This window comes from Populus alba, chromosome 1 (genome assembly GCF_005239225.2).
Source record: "Populus alba chromosome 1, ASM523922v2, whole genome shotgun sequence".
In the NCBI taxonomy this organism is placed as follows: Eukaryota; Viridiplantae; Streptophyta; class Magnoliopsida; order Malpighiales; family Salicaceae; genus Populus; species Populus alba.
This window is the reverse complement of record NC_133284.1, coordinates 14,995,114-15,015,958: the sequence shown is the minus strand read 5'-3', so window position 1 is coordinate 15,015,958 and position 20,845 is coordinate 14,995,114. Positions and strand designations below refer to the sequence as shown.

The following is a 20,845-nucleotide window of genomic DNA, read 5'->3' as shown; positions in this document are numbered from 1 at the left end:
TGACCAGTCAATTTTTTTATTTATTTTTATTTTCATAAATTTTTTTATTTAATTTAGTTTGTTAATGTTAAATTTTTTTTATTTAGTTATCAGACTTTCATGACACAGATCCTGGGTTTTACGGGTTAACATGATTTGACGAGTTAACCCAGATTTTTTTATTTTTTCTTTTTAGTTAATTTTTTTCTTTTACTTCAGTTTGTTAATGTTCACCTTTTTTTTTATTTAGTTACCAGACATTCATGACACGGATCCGGGATTTAACAGGTTAACTTGGTTTGACGAGTTAACCTGTAATTTTTTTTTTTGCTTTTTTTTTTCTTTTAAATTAATTTTTTTCATTTAATTTAAATTGTTTATGTTAAATTTTTTTCTATTTAGTTATCAAACTTTCATGACACGGATTCCGAGTTTGACAGGTTAACCTGATTTGACGAATTAGCCCAGTTAATTATGGGTTAACCCATTAATTTGTTTTTAATTATCAAACTTTCACGATGCGAATTCAAGGTATAACGGGTTAACCTAATTTGAAGGGTTAATCCAATTAATTCATATTTTTTTTCTTTTTCTTCATTAATTTTTTTCTTCCCGTTGGTTTTTTTCTTTATTTTTTTTTCTTTTTAATTAATTTATTTAATTATCACACTTTTATGACATGACCTTGCAGCCAAATCCATATTCAATGCTATTGGGTCTGGTATTGCAGTCCAGACACTTTTATGCTAAGAGTTAACCCAAGTTTAATGTTATTATCAATATTATAAATATTACTATTGAGTCAGGCGTTGCAACCAAACCTAAGACTTTTGGGTATAACTTTGTAAAAAACCTAACATTTTTAGATCTTGATTATTTTTGAAATGCAAAAAATAATTGACCCGTGGCATCGCGCAGGACATATAATTAGTAAAGACTATAAGACTTGGATAAAACAATATATACATAAAAATGTGCTCTTTAGTTTTATAAAAATGAAAGAGTTTTTTTTAATGATAGTTGTTTTTCAAAACATTTTTTTATCTAGAAATATATTTAAATAATATTTTTTAAAAATATATTAATTTTAATATCAGCTTATATAAAAATACAAAACATATAATAAAGCAAAAATATATTTTTAAAAAATATTTTTTAAACATGAAAACAACAAGCTCCAAACCAACTCCTAGAAATAGTTAAAATAACAATATAGTAACTTGGTCGTATTAGGATTCTATAAAGAGCCCGGCATCCTGCAGGAATGCACGATATCCGTGGTGGCGAACTTGGTCCTGTTGACCCGTCATGGTAATGGATACTCAAAGAAGCGCACATATTCAAATCTAATGACAACGACGACCACCGTCGTTTTACTTTCACACAATCCATTATAGAAAACATCTTATAATTTGCAGCATATCATTTTTTTTTACCAGCAGACAAGACAAAAAACGAAGTTTGAAGAAAAACAAAAAAACAAGTACAAATCAAGGAAATGAATTGAATTGAAGGACATGGTGACAAGTGTTATAACTCAAGTGTAATATAAGAGGGCAGAACAAGAGATGTGGCAGGGGGCCTCTTACGACTGTCACCACAACATGTTACCTAAAACTAGATCATTTACAATAAGCGGGGTTAAATTTTTTTGGAATATAAAAAAAATATTTAAATATTGCTAATATTTTGTTTTAGTGGAAAGACATTAAAATCACGTGAAAGTTGACTCAATTAATTTTATAAATCTAAAAACAACTCAAACGACCTGTAAAAACATAATTTTACTTAAAGAAATTTTAAGGTAATATTTTTTTAATATTAAAATAAAAATACATTGAATTGACTTGAGTCAACTTGAGTTAATATGTCATATTAATGACATAAGTTACGAGATTATGATAACTATGTAGAAAGCAAATAAAAATAAATTATAAAGTCTAATTTCTAATTAACTCAATATTAAAGGATAAAATTAAAAAAAAATTAATTAAAAAATAACTTAAAAATATGATTTGATTAATAAGACTGAAATAATCTAATATAAAACAAATCATAAAATCTAATTTTCAATGAATCTAATATTAAAAAATAAAATTAAAAAAATTAATTAAAAAACAAGTCAAACGGATTAATTTGTCATCCATGTCATAAAATGAGAGAGAACTTGATAAAAAATAAATTAAAAAAATTAGAAACAAAAAGAAATCATAAAAGAAAAATTTATTTCAATAAATAAGTAATTTCTCTTTCATTTTTTTTATTGTTAATTATTGTCTGTAAAAATGGCCAACAGAGAACTAGATGATTAGACAATAAATTGAAGTAGATTTGGTTGACAAAATATAATGATAATAGTGATAGATAACATATAGAAAAGGGATGGCGATGAAATTGTCGATCTTGCGTGTGTGCGTGCCGCAACCTGTGGCGTTCAACAGGACAGCCTGTCCACGCCTGCCTGCATTTCACTCGTTTTTGACCTTATTAACGTTGGCCAGGTGTCATGTCGGCTGTCGGTGCATTGTCTTTCCTTTTCTAATCCCTGTAGCTGATGAGCTGGCATTTGCTCCCTGAATAAAGATAACCAGGAGTTCTTCCAAATTTCCAATTAAAAAAAAAATAAAAAATATTAGTTGTGATCCGGGTATGGACAAAAAGGACCCAAGCCCAAAAATATCTAGCCCAGGATGAATGCTCCTCCAGTCTTCCTGCTTGCCTAATTGCTTGTAACAGAATTTTTAAACCCAGTCCGGTTCAAAACCCGGATTACGAGTTTTGTTTTGGTCATCAGGTCAACCATATTTTTTGATGGGGTTGCAACCGGGTCTTCTCAACCCAGCTAGATTACCAGGTCAACCCTTTGAGTTAGTTGAATCAATCAGATTTTTTATTTTTTTTATTTTTTCTTGAGCCCGGCCTAGTTCCAACTCCGGATTGACTTGTCAGGCCGGGTCAGATTTTAAAATTATGACTTGTAGATTATTGTTTGTGAAGCTTCATTTAAAAGAAAAAATAAATATATAAATAAAAACCAACAATAGTGTGATCATCTAGTAAACATAGCAAATAGATGGTGGATTAATGCTTGATAAACGCTAGCAGTGGCTTGAAAACTGTTAATAAATAGGTAGATTTTACATCCTTGAGATCTTGGAATGGCTGATTATTAGTTAATGTACATCTTAAAACAACAATATAGTCGCTAATAGTAAAAAATACAAGCAAATATCACTATATTAGTTTATAGAGTCACGTTACATTGCGAGTCGTATAAAAAAAAACACTTTAAATGTAAGAAAATGTCGAGGCAACTAGAATTATTTGGTATTGTTATTAAAGTTAATCTAATACATCAATCTTAAAACTTTCCGACTTAACTTATTACCTAATCTAAGTTTAAAATTAAACCAAATAAGAGTTAATTCGACATGACTTATTTGACTTGACGAGCTTGAAAACAACCTTGACAACTGGTAAAAACAAGATTGTCAATTCCATTTCATTTTGTCTGGAAAGGCTGAAACAATTCGTACCAATTTAAAAAATAAAATAATTTTCATTTTATTTTAAATCTCGAATTATTTTGGATTTTCAAAATAAATTTCGGCCAGAATATTTGGGTTTCATTTCACATGTTCTGTTTCGGACTTGAAAAACCATTAAATAATTTGAATCAATCTCAAACTTCAACTTATTTTAACCAAAACAAATCCTAAAAATACTATATAAATATTAATAACTCCATTTTCAACTGCAAAACAATCTTTAATCAATCTAAAAATAAAAAATCAAACAAAACAACAACAACAATAAATTTATGGACACTAATCTATTTTTTTGGCATAGTCAAAAGAGTAAATTCATCTTCATTGAACTCCCTCTCCTAACAAACCTTAATTGACACCATTATCTATTACATTTTCTTCGGTAGATGTTTCATTTTATTATCTAGAATAGAATGTTTCGGTTTTGGAATTCCTGCGTGTTGTTGTGAGATTATATATATATAAAATGAGACATCAACAAATTAGATTGACTTAAGTTTCATGATTTAACCCTTCAAATATGTGATCCAGGTGATGGATTCCATTGAATTTAAGAACTCCTTTTTTTTTTTTTACTTAATTATAAAATAAACAAAAATAGATATTTGTAAAATCAAGTATAAACCAAATACCATGATATTTATTTGAGACTGTGATAACCTCATAATAAATAAATAAAAAATAAATTTAAAATTGAAAAGGATAAAATTTAAAAAATAATAATGAAAAAAAAGAGAGAGAAGAGAGAGAAGTAAAATGCAAGAAAAAAAAAGTAATTAGTTAGAGTACCCACGTTGTGGACCATAACTAAAGTTTTTTTTTAACGTTATAAAGGAACATGTCATCACATTTTTCTGCATAAATTTTTTTTAATTATGAATTGAGGAGTTAATCTATATATTTAATAAAATAAATAAAAAATTATATACCACTAATAAATATTAAAAAATATTATTAATATTAATTAAAAACTGGATTAGAAAACTGAGAGATATATATTTGATTTTGTGTTGCGAAGAGCTCTTTTATTTTTTTATATTTAATTATATGACAATGAAATTATTTGTTTTTGTAAGAAAAATAATAATTTAAACAAAATAACTTTATTGTATAATTTTTTCTTTTCTTATTAATATATTGTTTCTAACAAAAAGTATTATTTCTTGCATTATGTTGTTTATTCAATATAAACTAAAATCAATTAGAGTAAATAGCAAATTTTCTTTTTTAACAATTTTGTTTTTAAAAAACTATGAAAGCGTTTAGGCCGATGGATTGGTGGTGGGGGGCGTCCTTCTTGACTTGGCTGACCTAAAGTGTAATTTTCGTACCTGCAGATTATTATTTTTCAAGAAATATTGAAACAAAAACGAAAGTGATATCAAAATGGTCCTCAATCAACTACTAGTATGCATATTGCTATATTATCATCAAAGAGGCGAGGCAGCAATAGCCACACTTTTCAGTTTAAACTAGATAACATATCTGTGCGCTGCTACATGTTTATAAAATAAATATGTTTGATAATATTATAATTATAAATTAGTACTAAATAAGTAATGGAAACTAAAAATGTGATGAGCCAATATTTCATGACGGAAAAAAAATTATATTGATGATAAAAAAAAACTTAGAGACTGAATATAATGAATGATTTGTATTATTAATCCATGATGTTTTATAAGGAAAGATATAATACTTCCTTCACATGATTTAGCTTTTTTATTAATAAAAAGAAAAAAAATTATAAAGTTAAACTCTCTACCAGCTCAATATTAAAAAAAAAAATCGACAAAGATAGTTTTGGAGAAAAAAACCATGAGGGGAAACACTGTAGCAATTCGTAGTGTTTTATAAGAAAAGCTACAATGCTTTCCTAGTAAAATCGACAAACATAATTTTGAAGAAAATCATGAGCAAAAAAAACTATGTAGAGAAATACTATAGCAATTCATAGTGTTTTGTGCGGAAAACTACAATGCTTTTCTCATATGATTTAGTTTTATTGTGATTGCAATTCTCAACCAATTTAATATTGAGAAAATAAAATCGACAAAGATAATTTTTTAAAAAAATCATAATAATAAAAAAAATCATGAGGGGAAAACATTGCATCAATTCACAATGTTTTAAGAAAAACAACAAAGTTAAATTTTCAATTAGCTCAATATTAAAAAAATACCATGGTGGAAACACTAAATTTTGGAAAAAATAATTTTGAAAAAAATCATAACAAAAAAAAAAAAGAGGAAAAAAAACCATGTTGGAAACATTATATCAATTCACAGTGTTTTGTAGGGAAAGCTATAGTGCTTCCCTGCATAATTTAGCCTTATTTGTAATTGTAATTCTCAACTAGTTTAATATTAAAAAAATAAAATCGACAAAGATAATTTTAAAAAATCATAAGAAAAAAAAACCATGAGAGAAGACATTATATCAATTCACAATGTTTTGTAAGGTAAGCTATAGTGCTTTCCCCATATGATTTTGCTTTATGGTAATCATAATTCTCAACAAATTCATTATTAAAAAAAATAAAATCAACAAAGACAATTTGAAAAAAATCATAACAAAAAAAAAAAAAAACCATGTAAGGAAATCCTGTAGCAATTCACAGTGTTTTAAAGAAAAAAAATTGCAAAGCTAAATTCTAACCCACTCAATATTAAAAAAAAAAATCGAGAAAGATAATTTTGAAAAAAATCATAACAAAAAAAAAGAGAAAAAAACCATGCGAAGAAATATTGTAGCAATCCACAATGTCTTAAAGAAAAAAAATTACAAATCTAAATTCTCAACCAGTTCAATATAAAAAAAATAAAATTGATAAATATAATTTTAGAAGAAAATCATAAAAAAAAAAAAAAACCTATATGAGAAAATACTGTAGCAATCTATAGTGTTTTGTGAGAAAAGCCACATTTGTAGTTTTCCATCAGTTTAATATTAAAAAAAAATAAAATACACAAATAATTTTTAAAAAAATCATAACAAAAAAAACTATATTAAAAAAAAACTGTAGCAACAACTCATAGTGTTTTAAATAAAAATTACAAAACTAAATACTTAATCGGCTCAATATTAAAAAGATAAAAATAAAAAAAATAAAATTATAAAAGATAATTTTAAAAAAATAATAAAAAAAAAAATAAAAAATAAAAGCTGCTGTCAATCCACAATAACATGAAAGAAAAGCTACATCACATGCTTTCCTTTCATGTTTTAGAGTTTGTTAATGCTGTCGCCATTTCATTTCAACTAACAACGTAAGATTATTCCTTTGCACAGTTGTAGTAGGTTGGTGCCTGAATCTTACAAGTGCTAGAATGTTGCGTGGAGTTGCAAAAAGAAATTGAGTGCGTATAAGCAAACTCTGCTGTACGTCCTGCTAATGTTTGTTAACCCAAAAGGACAAAGTTGATCGCTAACAGCCGTAATTTGACGTAGTTCTTTCCAAAACGAGGAAGAAAGAATTGCATGTTGAAATCTCTGCTTGCATCGCCATATCTCCATTTTTTTAATCAAGAAATATATAGGATAAGAATGTCATGGAAAACATCCTGTATCATGCCCAGATTTTTAAATTATACACCATGAAACTATCACATGCATGTAACAGAGAACTTCAGCTGTGAAACCTCAGGAGTAGTTATTGCATTGCCAACAATCAAAAGTAAAATCTTCTATTAGAAACTGACATGGTTATCCATCTGGGCATCTTGATCTTATCATGATGATAATGGTTTCAGTTCTGGAAATCGAGAAGAGCCCATGGCCTGAACTGTGCATTCTGCCTTCTATTCTATCTTCTGCCTGTGTTAGAAAAAGATTCTTCAATATGGGTGGACAGTTGAAGGGTTGAGGCCCACAATTGGCATCTTGCTAACCGAGAAACGAGTCACAAAGACATATGTTACCATGAGGTCTCAACGGCATTTGGTTATTGTTTTTTTTTTTTTTTTTTGCTTCGGTGCCCATCCCATGGATGCACTCATGGGCCGTGACGTGACTTAGCCTTCATTTATATCCAAAAATGTCATCAAGTGAAAAGGTATAAATACGGTGAGAGATTCTAATCAGATCATGTCTACTGTGTCAGTTTGTTTCAAGTGATGAACATCTTTTCTACCATCTTTACTGTACCATCATTTTTGTTCTCTTCTTTAATTCTCCTAAGTACTCCATCTTGACTCTTGAATCCTGAAAACCTACCAAAACACTCAATCTTGAATCTTGAATGTCCACCAAAAAGATAGGAGGGACTGTATTCATGGCGGCTGTGACTAGTACTGCTACAAAATTTGAAAACAACACCGATGATCAAGAGAAGAGTGAAGAAAGCATTACCAACTATCTGATAGTGAGGCCAAAAAAGGGAAGTATGTTGGATTTGTTGAGGTACTTGGCATGGGCCGACAATGGAAGTGGTGTGAGATTCTTAGAGAGCTCAGAAGAGGGAATTATGGGTGAGGAGGCAGCTGATCATAGGTGTATTATATTGGTGTCTATTATTGCTAGGAAGATCATCTCCTTATTTGGCAAGCCCTTGGAGTACACTGGTTTTGTGGTTGATTTCTTCCTCAATCTCTTGTTTCAGAATGGTGGAATCATGGGCTTATTTCTCAACTTTCTCCAAGGTATATCGCCAATCCTGCTTATACTCTTCAATTAATTCCCTTTCTTTCTGTTTCTATTTTGAACAAGATACATGCTTGTATATGTCTGTACTGATTACAGTAGCTAGAGTTGGAGCTTGATTTCCTTTACATGTATAATATGGTTTCAGAAAGACTTACAATGTTCTGGCTTGGTTATGAAAGAGAAACAACCTAGGTTCATGTCTGGCAGTTTATACTGGCAAGTTTTGGGTTTGTTGGTGGATGTATCGAAAAACCATCTTTTAAGGAATTAACTTAAATTGTCTTACTGGTAACTTTTTTGTAGACTTTGTTATGGTTACAATACTACTGGTCTACTAAAAAGGTTATTCTGATTATCATGGGAATGCAGGAAAGGTGGTGATACCGCAGAGAGACACCGAGACTTTTATAAGTACCATCGGGCATTTGGATGGGCGAATAGACCTATACAGAGCTGAAAACTTGCTGGAACAAATAGATCATTCGGTTTCCGCAGAGAAAGCAATCAAAGAAGAAATAGGGAACCGCGCTCATATGGACCTCTGTATCATGGCATCCAAATTAGCTTATGAGAATGCTAAAGTTGTTCAAAGTATTGTTGTTCATCACTGGAAGGCAAGCGACCCTAACTTCTGCGTCTCCCTCAATTTTTCTGCTTGTTTTTCTTGCATTCAATTAATTTCATTGAATGATGTAATTTTGATTGACTGGTAGCATATGTATTTCTGATAGCAACTAATATAATAATCTGAACTTCTGACAAAACAACAGATGCATTTTGTGGACTTCTACAACTGCTGGAATGGTAAGCATGCAACACATTTTGGATAGAGTTGTATTAAGTGGAAGATTTCGAACTTTCCAACCTTTCTCATTGTCTATAAAATAGTATTCCTGTACTTGGTTAGCAGCAAACAATTACTTTGCTCTTCTGATCAAGTGTTTGCTGCTTTTCCCTCTTTTTCTTGGTTAATGATGCCTTCATAGATTTTCAAAAGGAATTTTCCACTCAAGTGTTCATTCTTTGTGACAAGCCCAAGGATGCAAACTTAATATTGATCAGCTTTCGGGGAACGGAACCTTTTGACTCTTATGATTGGGATACTGATTTTGATATCTCTTGGTATGAGATTCCAAAACTGGGAAAAGTCCACATGGGGTTCTTAGAAGCATTAGGTTTGGGCAACAGAGATGATACTACCACCTTCCAATATCACCTTCAGATGAAGAGCACAAATTTCAATCACGATTATGAAGGCTCTGGAGCACTATTATCAAATACTGATTCTGACATGGAACAAAACGAACGGGACCGTTCTTCTGATTCTGACAGAGCTACTGCAGTAGGTCATAAGAAGTTCCTGTCAGAAATGGTGAAGAAGACTGCATACTATGCAGTGAGAAAGAAGCTCAAGAGCTTACTCGTGGAGCACAAGAATGCGAAATTTATAGTCACTGGGCATAGCTTAGGTGGTGCACTTGCTGTTTTGTTCCCATCTGTGTTGGTGCTGCACCAACAGATGGATGTAATGAAAAGGTTGCTTGGGGTTTACACATTTGGGCAGCCAAGGATTGGGAACCGACAGCTAGCAAAGTTCATGGAAACCCATTTGGAGTATCCTGTTCCTAAATACTTCAGGGTGGTTTACAGCTATGATCTTGTCCCTAGATTGCCTTACGATGACAAAACCTTCTTGTATAAACATTTCGGAGTGTGCCTTTATTATAACAGCCTCTATATTGAACAAGTACGTACATTCTGCCTCCATTTGATCTTTTTCTTACTATCTGCGTAAAATGCTGCACTTTTTATTCACTGAAATGTTCCCTTTTAAAAAATATGAAACATCTCAACCCTTTGCCAATTCTGAGGCATCTGTCTCTGCTCCTTCTCACAATTCTAATGGCAGAAAGGAAGAAGTCATCTGATTGAATCGGAGTCTTTGTCTATATAGCACTTTTTATTTGTTATGCTGTAGAAATACTGGTACTTCTAATCCATTACGAAATTTTTAACGAAAAATAAACCACTTCCACTACACTTGTGATCATTGTCATCTTAGAATGGCTTTCTAATATTTTTTTCTTTCTTAGTTAGTGGTTTATTTTCCTGATGATTTTGTTTCTTCCTTTTGATTTGCATATTTGAAGAAAGTGCATGAGGAGCCAGACCCCAACCTCTATGGGTTGAGAAATGTTATTTCAGCACATCTGAATGCTATATGGGAGTTAATAAGAAGTTTCATAATCGGCTACTCCCACGGGCGAGAGTACAAAGAAAATTGGTTCATGGTGTTAGTCAGGATAATCGGACTGGCTCTCCCTGGGATTTCTGATCATTGCCCCACAGATTATGTTAACTCGGTAAGACTGGGAAAAAAACGAGTTGTTCAAATGTCTTCTATCTGATAGGCTTCCGTTGCAAATAATGTTGGTGATGGTGCCAAGATGAAATGCTTGCTTTATCATGGATAGAGTGTCTAGTTGTCTACATTATTTCTTACGCTTTTGGGTTCTGGTTTCCATTTTGATGTCAAAGCACCTTTCTTTCGTGCCCTTTGGATTATGTAGTACTTACCAGTGTCTGTCTGTCCAAAATATTTGAGTTTCTATTGCAGAAAAAAATTGCGCTGTTCAGTTTATATTCCTGGGTTTGTAATGCCTGTCAGGCAGAGGATCTAATTGTGAATTTTTTGATAAACTGGGATGAAATCTGCTAAGTAGTAGCTTGCCAATTTGCTAGGTATCTTTTTGCTGTGGGGATATTAGGTTGTATAGGTTTTGTGCCTGTGATTGGTTTCGTGTCATTCCTTTGACTAAAATTTTGTGTTTCTATAAGAACTCGTTGGAATGTCTGTAGCCCAACTCCAGTGAAAACTCATTTTCTCGTAGCATGCAAGTCTTTGAAGCTTAATGAAGTCGTTGTGATGGTGCAGCTAGTGCCATCAAGCTTATTGGCTCATAATATGCAAGTACCTGCAACTGGAGTGTTTTTTACTATATTGCGAAGAATCCACCTTCATACCATCTATTCAATATTCATAATTCCTGAATCAAATAATGTGAAAATTCCTCTGTGTCGAGTAGCTTTTATTACTGTAAACTGCTTAAATATGACAGTAAAAATTCTGCAAACAAATACAAGAATTCCCAAACCTCAACACAAATAGCATGTCAAAAGAATCGCAGTACATGCTAGGAAATGGCATCAGTTACTCTCTGAAGATACCCTCTTAAGATGTGCTCTGGACAAAAACATCTGGAGATTATATCTTGTAGGAGTTACAGGTGCCTTCTGAACGACTCCTATAACAAATGTCAATTCCTCTAGCAGATCATGCTCCACAGTAGTTATGTGAGCAACTTCTGTCAAGTTGTCTTCACAGGAAAATTGAAAGATACATTGTTTATATCATGTCTTCAAACCGTATGAGCTGTTTGAATTAAATTTAAGTCCAGATTTTTGAGCCTCACTACCGATTCTACATGTCCTCTCAAGGTGTGAATCTCCCCCAGTCTGCAAAGTTCAAAAGTTATTCAGCAAGTTCATTCAACTTGAAAGTATATTAGCTTTTGGAAATGAAATTTGGACATGAAAATCACCGAAGGCATAAATTGGTAGCTGCAAGCTAAGATATATACACTTGGCATGTAACTGGGAGACAAATATTGCCTGAAACTGACCAGAGCTCAAGGGATAATCATGAAACAGGTCTCAACAAGAAGCGACTAAAGTCTAAAAGAGTACCTTGCTATTTCTGCACGCCGTCTGGCCTGTTCGGCGATCAAAGTTGATCTCCTGCCATTGAAATCTTGGTCTGTTGCCATCAAACCTTGCAGACTCCTCTGGGAAAGTATCCACTTAGCTTCCCTATCTTCCTTTCCATAATCTTTCTTTGTAGTAAAAGCAGTCTGTTGAAAAAAAAAGAAGAAAAAAAGCGTATAGAGACATTTCAAGCAAAGACACGTTCCTTAAGCGATGAATGACAAAACCAAACTTCACTAACCTTTCTATCAAATAAGAGATTCCATGCTTCTCCACTTAGGGCATAACGAATTGTGAACTTGATAATATCCAGTGGTACGTAGAAGACCAAACTATACAACCATATGACACCAGCCCACCCCCATCCAATGCCTCTAATATAAGCAAAGCTAATATGTGCATAGACAGCAATTATAGTGGCCACCTGAACGTCAAGAAACGACAGTCAGAAATGTATTATAACTCCAACAGGTCTCATTTTGTTCCAAAGTGAAGTTTGTGAAAGAACACATAAGAATTTAGGCATTTTCAAACAGGATTTCCTGAATGTTGAATATGCGATTGAAAGATAGAGCCCATTTAGGAGCTTTCTTTGGGTACAGCTTACCAGTTGAGCCACCACAAATGCACACATCAAGAGAATTCCAGGCCTCTCAAGGAACGACCAACTTTGACTACGCGTAACAAATATTAAAGCCTGGCTGATGATGCTGACTTGTAGATACACAGCAGAAGAGACTTCCTCAGTGTTGCCGGAGATAGACCTCACGTGGAAGTGTGTCTGCACACAGACATGATTAATAGCCACCGATATCAATATGGGGAAAACACAACCAATATTCGCCACAAAAATCTCACTATATTAAAACCAGCATAATTGAACTACCAAATGTCTGATACCTCGAAGAAATTTGTATCGATCACAAGCCAGTAAAACAGGACAGTGACCAAAGCAAGATATGTTCCGATGACAATGCCTGTCGCAAATATCTCTTCAAGCTTCCAACTGTCAGGCCTTGGAGATGGCTTAACTCGATCTTGCGATATAGTCATTATGGTCCCTAAAATAAAATAGAGCAATAACCTTCTTAAATATCATGCAAAGCTGTTTATAATGCTATCCTTCTGTTACAAGAATCCTTCTTTCATAGTTTCTGTATAATACGTATGCATGCTTCAGGATACTGTTACATCATAGTTAATCAGGTAATGCAGTGTCCTCATCAATCCATTTGGTAAACAAGTTCTGTGTTTGAAATAAACTTTTTTTTGCCAGAAAGAGGCACAGTGGATGACAACTACAGAAGACGCTGCTTCCGAATCCATTTATTTCCCGGCGTCATTTGCATAGAGCTAGCACTGCAAACTGGGTTTGGAAATATTCTTTCCCTACTCTATTGTATTTTTATTTTAGTCTGTCTTGTGTCTGAACACCAATCAATACCATTTAGTTCACTCTGTTATCAGATTCTAAAATGTAAGGGATCAGCAAGTTACCCAGAGGGAAGAAAAGAAATAGGAAAAGCTTTCATGCTTTGATGTACATTACCATCATTGAGTATTGCTATTATCAGAACCATGAAAGGTGGGAAGTCATATTCCCATATCAAAGCTAGAAGCGCAAAACCAAGCTGCAAAGCAATTGAATTTAAAGAATTAAATGAAAACTGAAGAAAAATGCAAGAGCTTCTAAGGCAGATGTTCAGGAAATTGAACAGCGGCTAAACAAGTACAAAAAAATCCAGCTTACCACAATCCTAATGGTTATGGAGACGGCATATATCTGCAAATGCATGCAGGATAATCAATCAGTTTTCTCATTAAATTAATTCAGAAGCAAGACACGAAAGAAACACAACTGGTAACGTTAAAAAACACGATAAGCTATTGCATCTGCAATCCTACAGGCTCTATGATGTACTTTGCATGCTTATTTATATTGGCCAACAAAAATTACTTCCACTCAGATTTATCTCCTGCCTTCAAATAATCATCTAGTGATCTTGTTGTTAGAGAATAATAAAATCATATCCTAGGACTTCACCTAAAAAGCTTAAACTATTGGGTTGAGATGGTTCCTTGACATGGTATCAGAGCCTTGATGATCAAGTGGTTACGAGTTCGAATCTCACCATCCCTATTTATTTGATAAAAATTAAGCACAAGGTAATGTGGGTCTGTGCAAGTTTCAAGCTCAAAGGGCTTTCACTTGAGGGGGTGTGTTAGAGAATAATAAAATCATATCCTAGGACCTCACCTAAAAAGCTTAAGCTATTGGGTTGAGATGGTTCCTTGACACTTGTATAATTAAAACAGAGACTGGTTCATTCAATTCGATTCATAAGTGTACCCTGCATCTGTGGCTAGCATTTTTCTTTTCTACATCAAATAAGACTATAGATCAAAGTATAACACAAGTAGGACAGTAAAAATGACATATTTAGAAGAAAGGATTGATACTAAACTGTATAGTTCTTCATTCTTTGGAATATAGCTCTGCTTGTTAAGACAGCGCTGATAATCACACTTAGACCAGGCTCGGTCAAGACAATATCAGAAGCACTTCTCGCAGCATCTGTAGAATCTGCCACTGCTATTCCAATATCTGCTTTCTTCAAAGCAGGTGCATCATTCACACCATCTCCAGTCATTCCAACCACATGCTTCTTTTCTTGTAAAATTTTAACAATTTCATATTTGTGCTCTGGAAGTTGCATAGCAATCAGAAAAAAAAAGAAATCAGATGTAAGAATTGCATCAAAGTCTACGAACATAAATGCATGCATAAAAGTAAAAAGTCAGAAGTAGTCAGCATTAACTTCTTTGAAATAATAATAATAATAATAAAAGATGATGAGTTTAAATACCTGGAAATACACCAGCAAAGCCATCTGCCTTTTCAATGAGCTCGTCGACGGGAAGAGCTTCATTTTCATCCCTATCCCGTCCTAACAGTGTTGAAGAGGGGTACATGTTCGTTCCCATGCCAAGTCGTCTTCCTGTCTCCTTTGCAATTGCCAGTTGATCACCTTCATTAGCATATTTACAAATTAGTTTTCTTCTTCAACATTTCTGCAAAAGCCACTCATTGGGGCATCAAGATGCATTGGTTGTCTAAATTGTGTGGACAGCCGTAATGAAGTATTGGTGATAAATTGATACGCTTGATTGTAATTGAAAGAAATTAAACATACTGAAAATCTGATCCAATGTAATGACAACAACCACAGTTTTTTTTTTAATATGATCATTTCAATACATCATGCTTCCATTCTCTCAGATGAAGAAAAATTCTGTTCAAGTTTTCACAGATATGAACATTCTTATCCAAACTAGCAGAGTACTCATTGTATACAAGCTCTTAAATATCACAAGAAATTTGCATGTACCTGTAATCATCTTGACATTAACTCCAAGGTTTAGTGCTCTGCGGATGGTCTCAGCACTATCATGCCTAGGAGGATCAAACAAGGGCAACAACCCACAAAACGTCCAAGGACCTCCAGGACTTTCCCTAGTTTTTTCAGGAACTTCCTGCATCAGAAAGGTGCGTTCTTGGGTATGTTTATTATGAATGATAATTCAAGGGCATCACAAAGTGTAATTTGCTAGAAATACTTCGTTCTCAATGAGACAAATCATTTTCATGAAATTATATATCATTATCTTTATCATAGAACAACCAGTTTCTTGATATATATGGTATGTACAAGCTCAATACATACACCAAACATCAATAAGAAAAGACAGAGATGCAATCTGTGACCTGAAATGCAACTCCAAGTGATCGCAAGCCTCTTTCGGCAAATTTTTCAATGATGGCATGCACTTTTCCAGAGATCTCGTTCTTCTCTTTGCTCATATTTAGAATCTGAAATTATAGAAAATACGAAACAGTTTCATGCTCTGCTACAAAATACGTGAAAGCTAAATTGGTTTTTATACATGAACTAAGAAATGATTTTTTATCAATAAAAAAATATTTTTCCAAATCAACTTATACTTCTAGGCCTGTTAGTTTAATCATAAAGTCAAGAGGCAGCCAGATTTTCTCGCAACTCAGAACGCAATAATGAAATTTGTGAAGGGTGAGTATAGAGATAGCTGAAAGTCAACTAAATTTTGTAGACAATAGACATTGAAGAATATCAAATTGGAAATGGGATATTATCGATCATCGCAACCTCAAACTTGATTCAGTTTAGAAATCTTATAGCAATTTTGAAATTGAACATATTGAAGGCGATACCTGCTCAGGAGCTCCTTTGCTAGCTCGATACCAATTACCATCAGAATCAATGTATGTAATTGCAGTACGTTTGTCCACCGGATTGAAGGGTAAAAAATGCACTTCTCTGATGTTTTCACGTGCCTGCAGACAGGAAGGTAAAATCATTCTTTTTCACACACACACACATAGTCAAACAGAAGAATTCTGAGCTAATAGTTATCCAGTCTCTACCTCCTTTGGATCAGCAAGCATGTTAACTATGGCTGCATCAATAGCATCCTGATTCTCCAATCTGGATGCTCTGGCTGCAAGCAAGACAATCATATCTTTGTCCATATCTTTGTTGAAAACCTGCAGAAGATAAAAGTCCTATTGTTAGGCTTGTCTAGATAAATGAAGCATTAGAAACTTTATAAAAGCCTCATTGTGTTCAATATTTGAGACTGATAAATCCAGTACAGAAGATGTATCACTTCAACAGGTGAGAATAATAGGAGCATTATATTCCTGATTGATGTTGAAGAAATAGATGTAGCTCCCTGGAAATAAAAATAAGCTCTCTTTACCTCGATAAGGTTTCGATCCACTGTCAGGCGATTGAGGGTAAGAGTTCCAGTTTTGTCACTGCAGAGGACATCCATTCCTGCCATTTCTTCTATCGCTGTCATCCTCTTTGTAATGGCACCCTTAACAAATGAAGGTGAAAACGAGTCATATGATGATGAAGTTCATCATTTGGGCTGGATACGAGTTTCTTACTGTCTGAATTACTCTATGATATCTTAAAGACATCTGAAATCATTTGACAACGACTGAGCTATCTAAGATTACTGTCATAATGCATAGTTGTTTTTTGTTTTAAGATTCGCACCTGTTGAGATAGCCGATGAGAACCAATTGCTAGTGTGACAGACAAGACTGTTGGCATAGCTATTGGTATTCCTCCGATCAAGAGAACAAGAAGGTTGTTGATTCCATCCCTGTATGAACGGTGCTGTACTGGGAACATGACAATGATTTCAAGAATCATTCCAACAGCTATAGAGCAAATGCAGAAGTTCCCGATGGCGGTAAGCACCTGCCACAGACATTTTAACCATGTCATATTATACTTAATGTCTCACGGTCTGCAATTTTAATTAATGCTGCTCAGAATTTATGAAAATTATATGATGATACTTCCGGAACTCTCAGAACTCGTCAACTTGCAATCAACTGGTCCTGGACTTATTTGACATGTTCCAATATGTGCTCCTTTCCTCATCATTTGACATATTTTCAAACATGCAACTGTTTCCAGTTGCAATTTCTACCCATGAAGTTCAAATTAAATGCCAGAGAGTTTAAGCAGAACTAGTTATATTTGCACATGCCTTGCGTTGTTTTTCTTTTTGAAGACAATAAAATTCAATGAAAACTTGTATATAACATAATATTAAGTTATATATATTTCAATATTTTTATACCAATTGTTTTTTATTTTTTTGTTTTCACTTGAATATATCATCCTTACCTTCTGGAAATGTCCAACGACTTCAGTGGAGTCAACTAGATGTGCTGCTTTTCCAAAGAAACTGTTTACTCCTGTCGCAATAACCACAGCTTCGATTTCACCTTGCTTACATGTTGAGCCAGAATAAACTTCATCGCCTGTTCTCTTGGTAACAGGAAGAGATTCTCCAGTAAGAGCTGACTGCACAAACAGATTCTTCCTATGATTCCACAAATCTTGTTCTCATGTTTATTTAACTGTAACATAAAATCAACTGACAAAAGGTAAATTAGCTAAGAGATAATATAAAGCTGTAAGAAGCACTTGCCTGGTCAATTTTTAATGAATCTCCTTCGAGTAATCTAGAATCCGCAGGGATGATATCCCCAAGCTTAATGCTAATTATATCTCCTGGCACCAAAATAGCAGCATCTTGCTCTTGCCACTGCCCATCTCTCAGGACCTGCATCAACATGTGGTGATTACTGATTAGAGCAACAATTCAGGCACTCGAAAGAAACCTGACAGATAAGCAAAATTGTGGATTAACATCAAAACCTCCATCAGCAAGATGGTGTTCACAACTGAATCCAAGTTTTGAGGATTATGTCTGAACAAACTTAGTGCAAGATAACGTTGATTTCATCATAATACCTAGAATTCTAAAAAAATAGCATGCGAAAGAAAACTAACTTGAGCAAAGATGTTGATCACTCATTTCAAATACATTTGTATCCGTTATATTAAGCGGAAGGGCATGGCTCAAGGGATATATACCTTCGTTTTGGGAGCTAAACGAGCCATAAGAGCGGATGCAGCATTCCCAGCATTGTTCTCCTCTATAAAACTAATTGTTGAATTGATTATCAACAGGCAAATAATCCCTACAAAATCCTGCCAGTCAGGACCTTGCCCCTGAAATATCATTTCCGACAATGGAGTTATCAAGCGGAAAAACACCATCAGAATCTGTTGCAAACAGAACCCAGAAAAAGAGCTGGAAAAGAAAACCATACTAAATTAATAATGGAATCAAAGTTGAACTACTCACTCCACCATTAGCGAGGACAATTGCCATTATTGCTGCCGCTTCCATAACCCATGACAGAGGATTCCACATAAAACCAAGGAATTTCAAAAACTTATTTTCCTGCGAAGTAGCAATTGAGATTCTATGAATTGCAGTTTATATTCGTTTCTTCTTGAAATTTAAATCATCTTTCCAGTTAAGGTGATTTATGGTAAAAATTGAGTTTTCTAATTGCATAAAAAACTAATGGAAATGGAATTAGTGGTTACTGGCTTCTCTTCAAGTTTGTTTGGACCAAAAATCATCAATCTGGCTTCAGCATCTTCAGACGAGAGTCCTCTGTGTGATGTTCTCAGTTGCTCAAAGACCTCCTCTAGTGGCAAACGCTCCTGTCAAATAAACAGTTTTGAAAATGTTTAGTACTAGGAAATGCGTATTCCAAAAAGTGGCATTTCTGCAGAACTTACCAAGTCAATCCCCTCTCGGTTGAAGCTCTCGGGATTCAACAGTGGTTTATCCAGATCCTCAGCCATGATTCAGGCCTCACAACCTGGAAATTACAACAGATTTTTCACATAATCATCAATATGGACTTTCTGTAACCTAAAGCATCATAAATGGTGCTATATAACAGCCATGGATTCTACTTGCCTACTCCATTGAAATGTACAACTAGCAAAAGTAAAGTTCAACCTGACCATTTTAGTTGCATGAAAACACACATGTATGAATCTGCAGAATTGCCATGCTTGCAAGAGATTCGATTATAAACCCTATCTATGTACATTGATGTTGAATAGAATGTATCCAAATCGAAGCATGCAATTCAGTCTCAGCTGAACAAGTGCATTCAGCAAGTCGGGCTCAACACTGAGATGTTTCAATGTTTTCCCCTTCAAGCATTTACACCTGGGCGAAGTTCTAAGAGCCACAAAAGCAAACAATCCGATCCTTGAAGTTGAAAGGATATTTCTTGATCTGTGATGTAATACTTACTTGGTATTTCAAAATCCACAGAAACTATAAATAGTAATAGTCATAATATGAACACCAGTAGTACCATTGGTAATTAAAGTCAGGAACTAAATTATGCTCCTCACTAAACCATGCTTGTGCATTCTCCACTGTAAACTTAAAATGGCCAGGCTCAACCACTGTGACTTAAATTGAACGTTAATCCAGCATCCCACATGAAAAGGTCACATTGCAAATCCAACAAAAAAGGAAGACACTGAAATCCCACATAACTGGGAAGCAAAACAAGCCTAATTCAACACCCCATATATTTAGCTGAGTAAACACACACACACTCATCGATCAACTAACCTTCGTCAAATCGGGGAAAGCTTGGAAAACTGAAGAAACACTAGTCGTGGAAGGATTGAGGAGGGTTCTGTTTCATGAGTGTGAAGAGAGTTGAGAAAGGGAGGAGTACTGAAGTATGATATGTTTAAAAAGGAACGCAAATATATATCATTAGATAATCATGATTTGGAAGCTGACTGTTGGTTGGGGATTCATGAAGAGCAGATGATCCTAATAATCCTACAATATTGTCTCCATCCGTGCTTAGCCATTAATTCCTTCAAGAGATAGAAGACGACTAAATTCTTATGCGTGTTTGAAACAAGACTCTTCACTACCCTGTCAAGGAGCAAGGTACCGTTGCCCAACTACCTTTCAAAACTTGCTCTTTTAACCTAACGGTCCCTTCCCATTTCCCTCCAAAACAGGCACCAACCCTTTATGGCCGTGGGTGTCAAAATGCGCAAGGAAAACATGGAACGTCGGAGGCTACCACATGCATCAAACTAGTTAAGTAGGCTGATTGGTTGGTGTTCCAAACCTTCATGGGTTTTGATTATTTCTTTTATAATCCTTGCATTTAAAGTAGTGTTAGGTAGAAATACTTTACTATTTCCAACTTTGACAATGATTTGGATCTTGCATATTAATCTCCAACTTCTACAATTTGTCCCACACGTTCTCAATAATTCATTAAATTAGGGTTGGAATTCGGTTCTTTTCTCATAGAAAAAAATAAAATAAAGTTATACTCGTCAAATCAAATCAAGACAACTCACCCAATCCTTAATCCTGAGACCCAGTACTGTTTGTTTTCATGGTTGAAGTCGCCTTTATTGATTATTTTATAT

At 33.9% G+C, this 20,845-nt stretch overlaps 2 protein-coding genes across 2 annotated transcripts; one reads left to right on the top strand and one right to left on the bottom strand.

The window, feature by feature from the left end:
• Positions 1–7,605: 7,605 nt before the first annotated feature.
• On the top strand, positions 7,606–11,029 carry LOC118039077 (triacylglycerol lipase OBL1). Its single transcript, XM_035045666.2, has 5 exons — positions 7,606–8,167; positions 8,541–8,785; positions 8,942–8,975; positions 9,158–9,918; positions 10,322–11,029. The coding sequence occupies exons 1-5, from the start codon at positions 7,768–7,770 to the stop codon at positions 10,577–10,579; spliced, it is 1,698 nt and encodes a 565-aa protein (XP_034901557.1). The 5' UTR covers positions 7,606–7,767; the 3' UTR covers positions 10,580–11,029.
• A 202-nt stretch (positions 11,030–11,231) lies between these two features.
• LOC118039076 (ATPase 10, plasma membrane-type) lies at positions 11,232–20,296 on the bottom strand. Its single transcript, XM_073412931.1, has 22 exons — positions 20,016–20,296; positions 19,157–19,239; positions 18,959–19,078; positions 18,711–18,809; positions 18,437–18,574; positions 17,984–18,122; positions 17,681–17,856; positions 17,039–17,245; positions 16,734–16,853; positions 16,399–16,518; positions 16,186–16,308; positions 15,703–15,807; positions 15,326–15,470; positions 14,804–14,965; positions 14,402–14,640; positions 13,687–13,719; positions 13,486–13,567; positions 12,837–12,997; positions 12,544–12,717; positions 12,178–12,360; positions 11,919–12,082; positions 11,232–11,687 (listed from the first exon to the last, which is right to left on the bottom strand). The coding sequence occupies exons 2-22, from the start codon at positions 19,220–19,222 to the stop codon at positions 11,591–11,593; spliced, it is 2,853 nt and encodes a 950-aa protein (XP_073269032.1). The 5' UTR covers positions 19,223–19,239; positions 20,016–20,296; the 3' UTR covers positions 11,232–11,590.
• Positions 20,297–20,845: the final 549 nt, after the last annotated feature.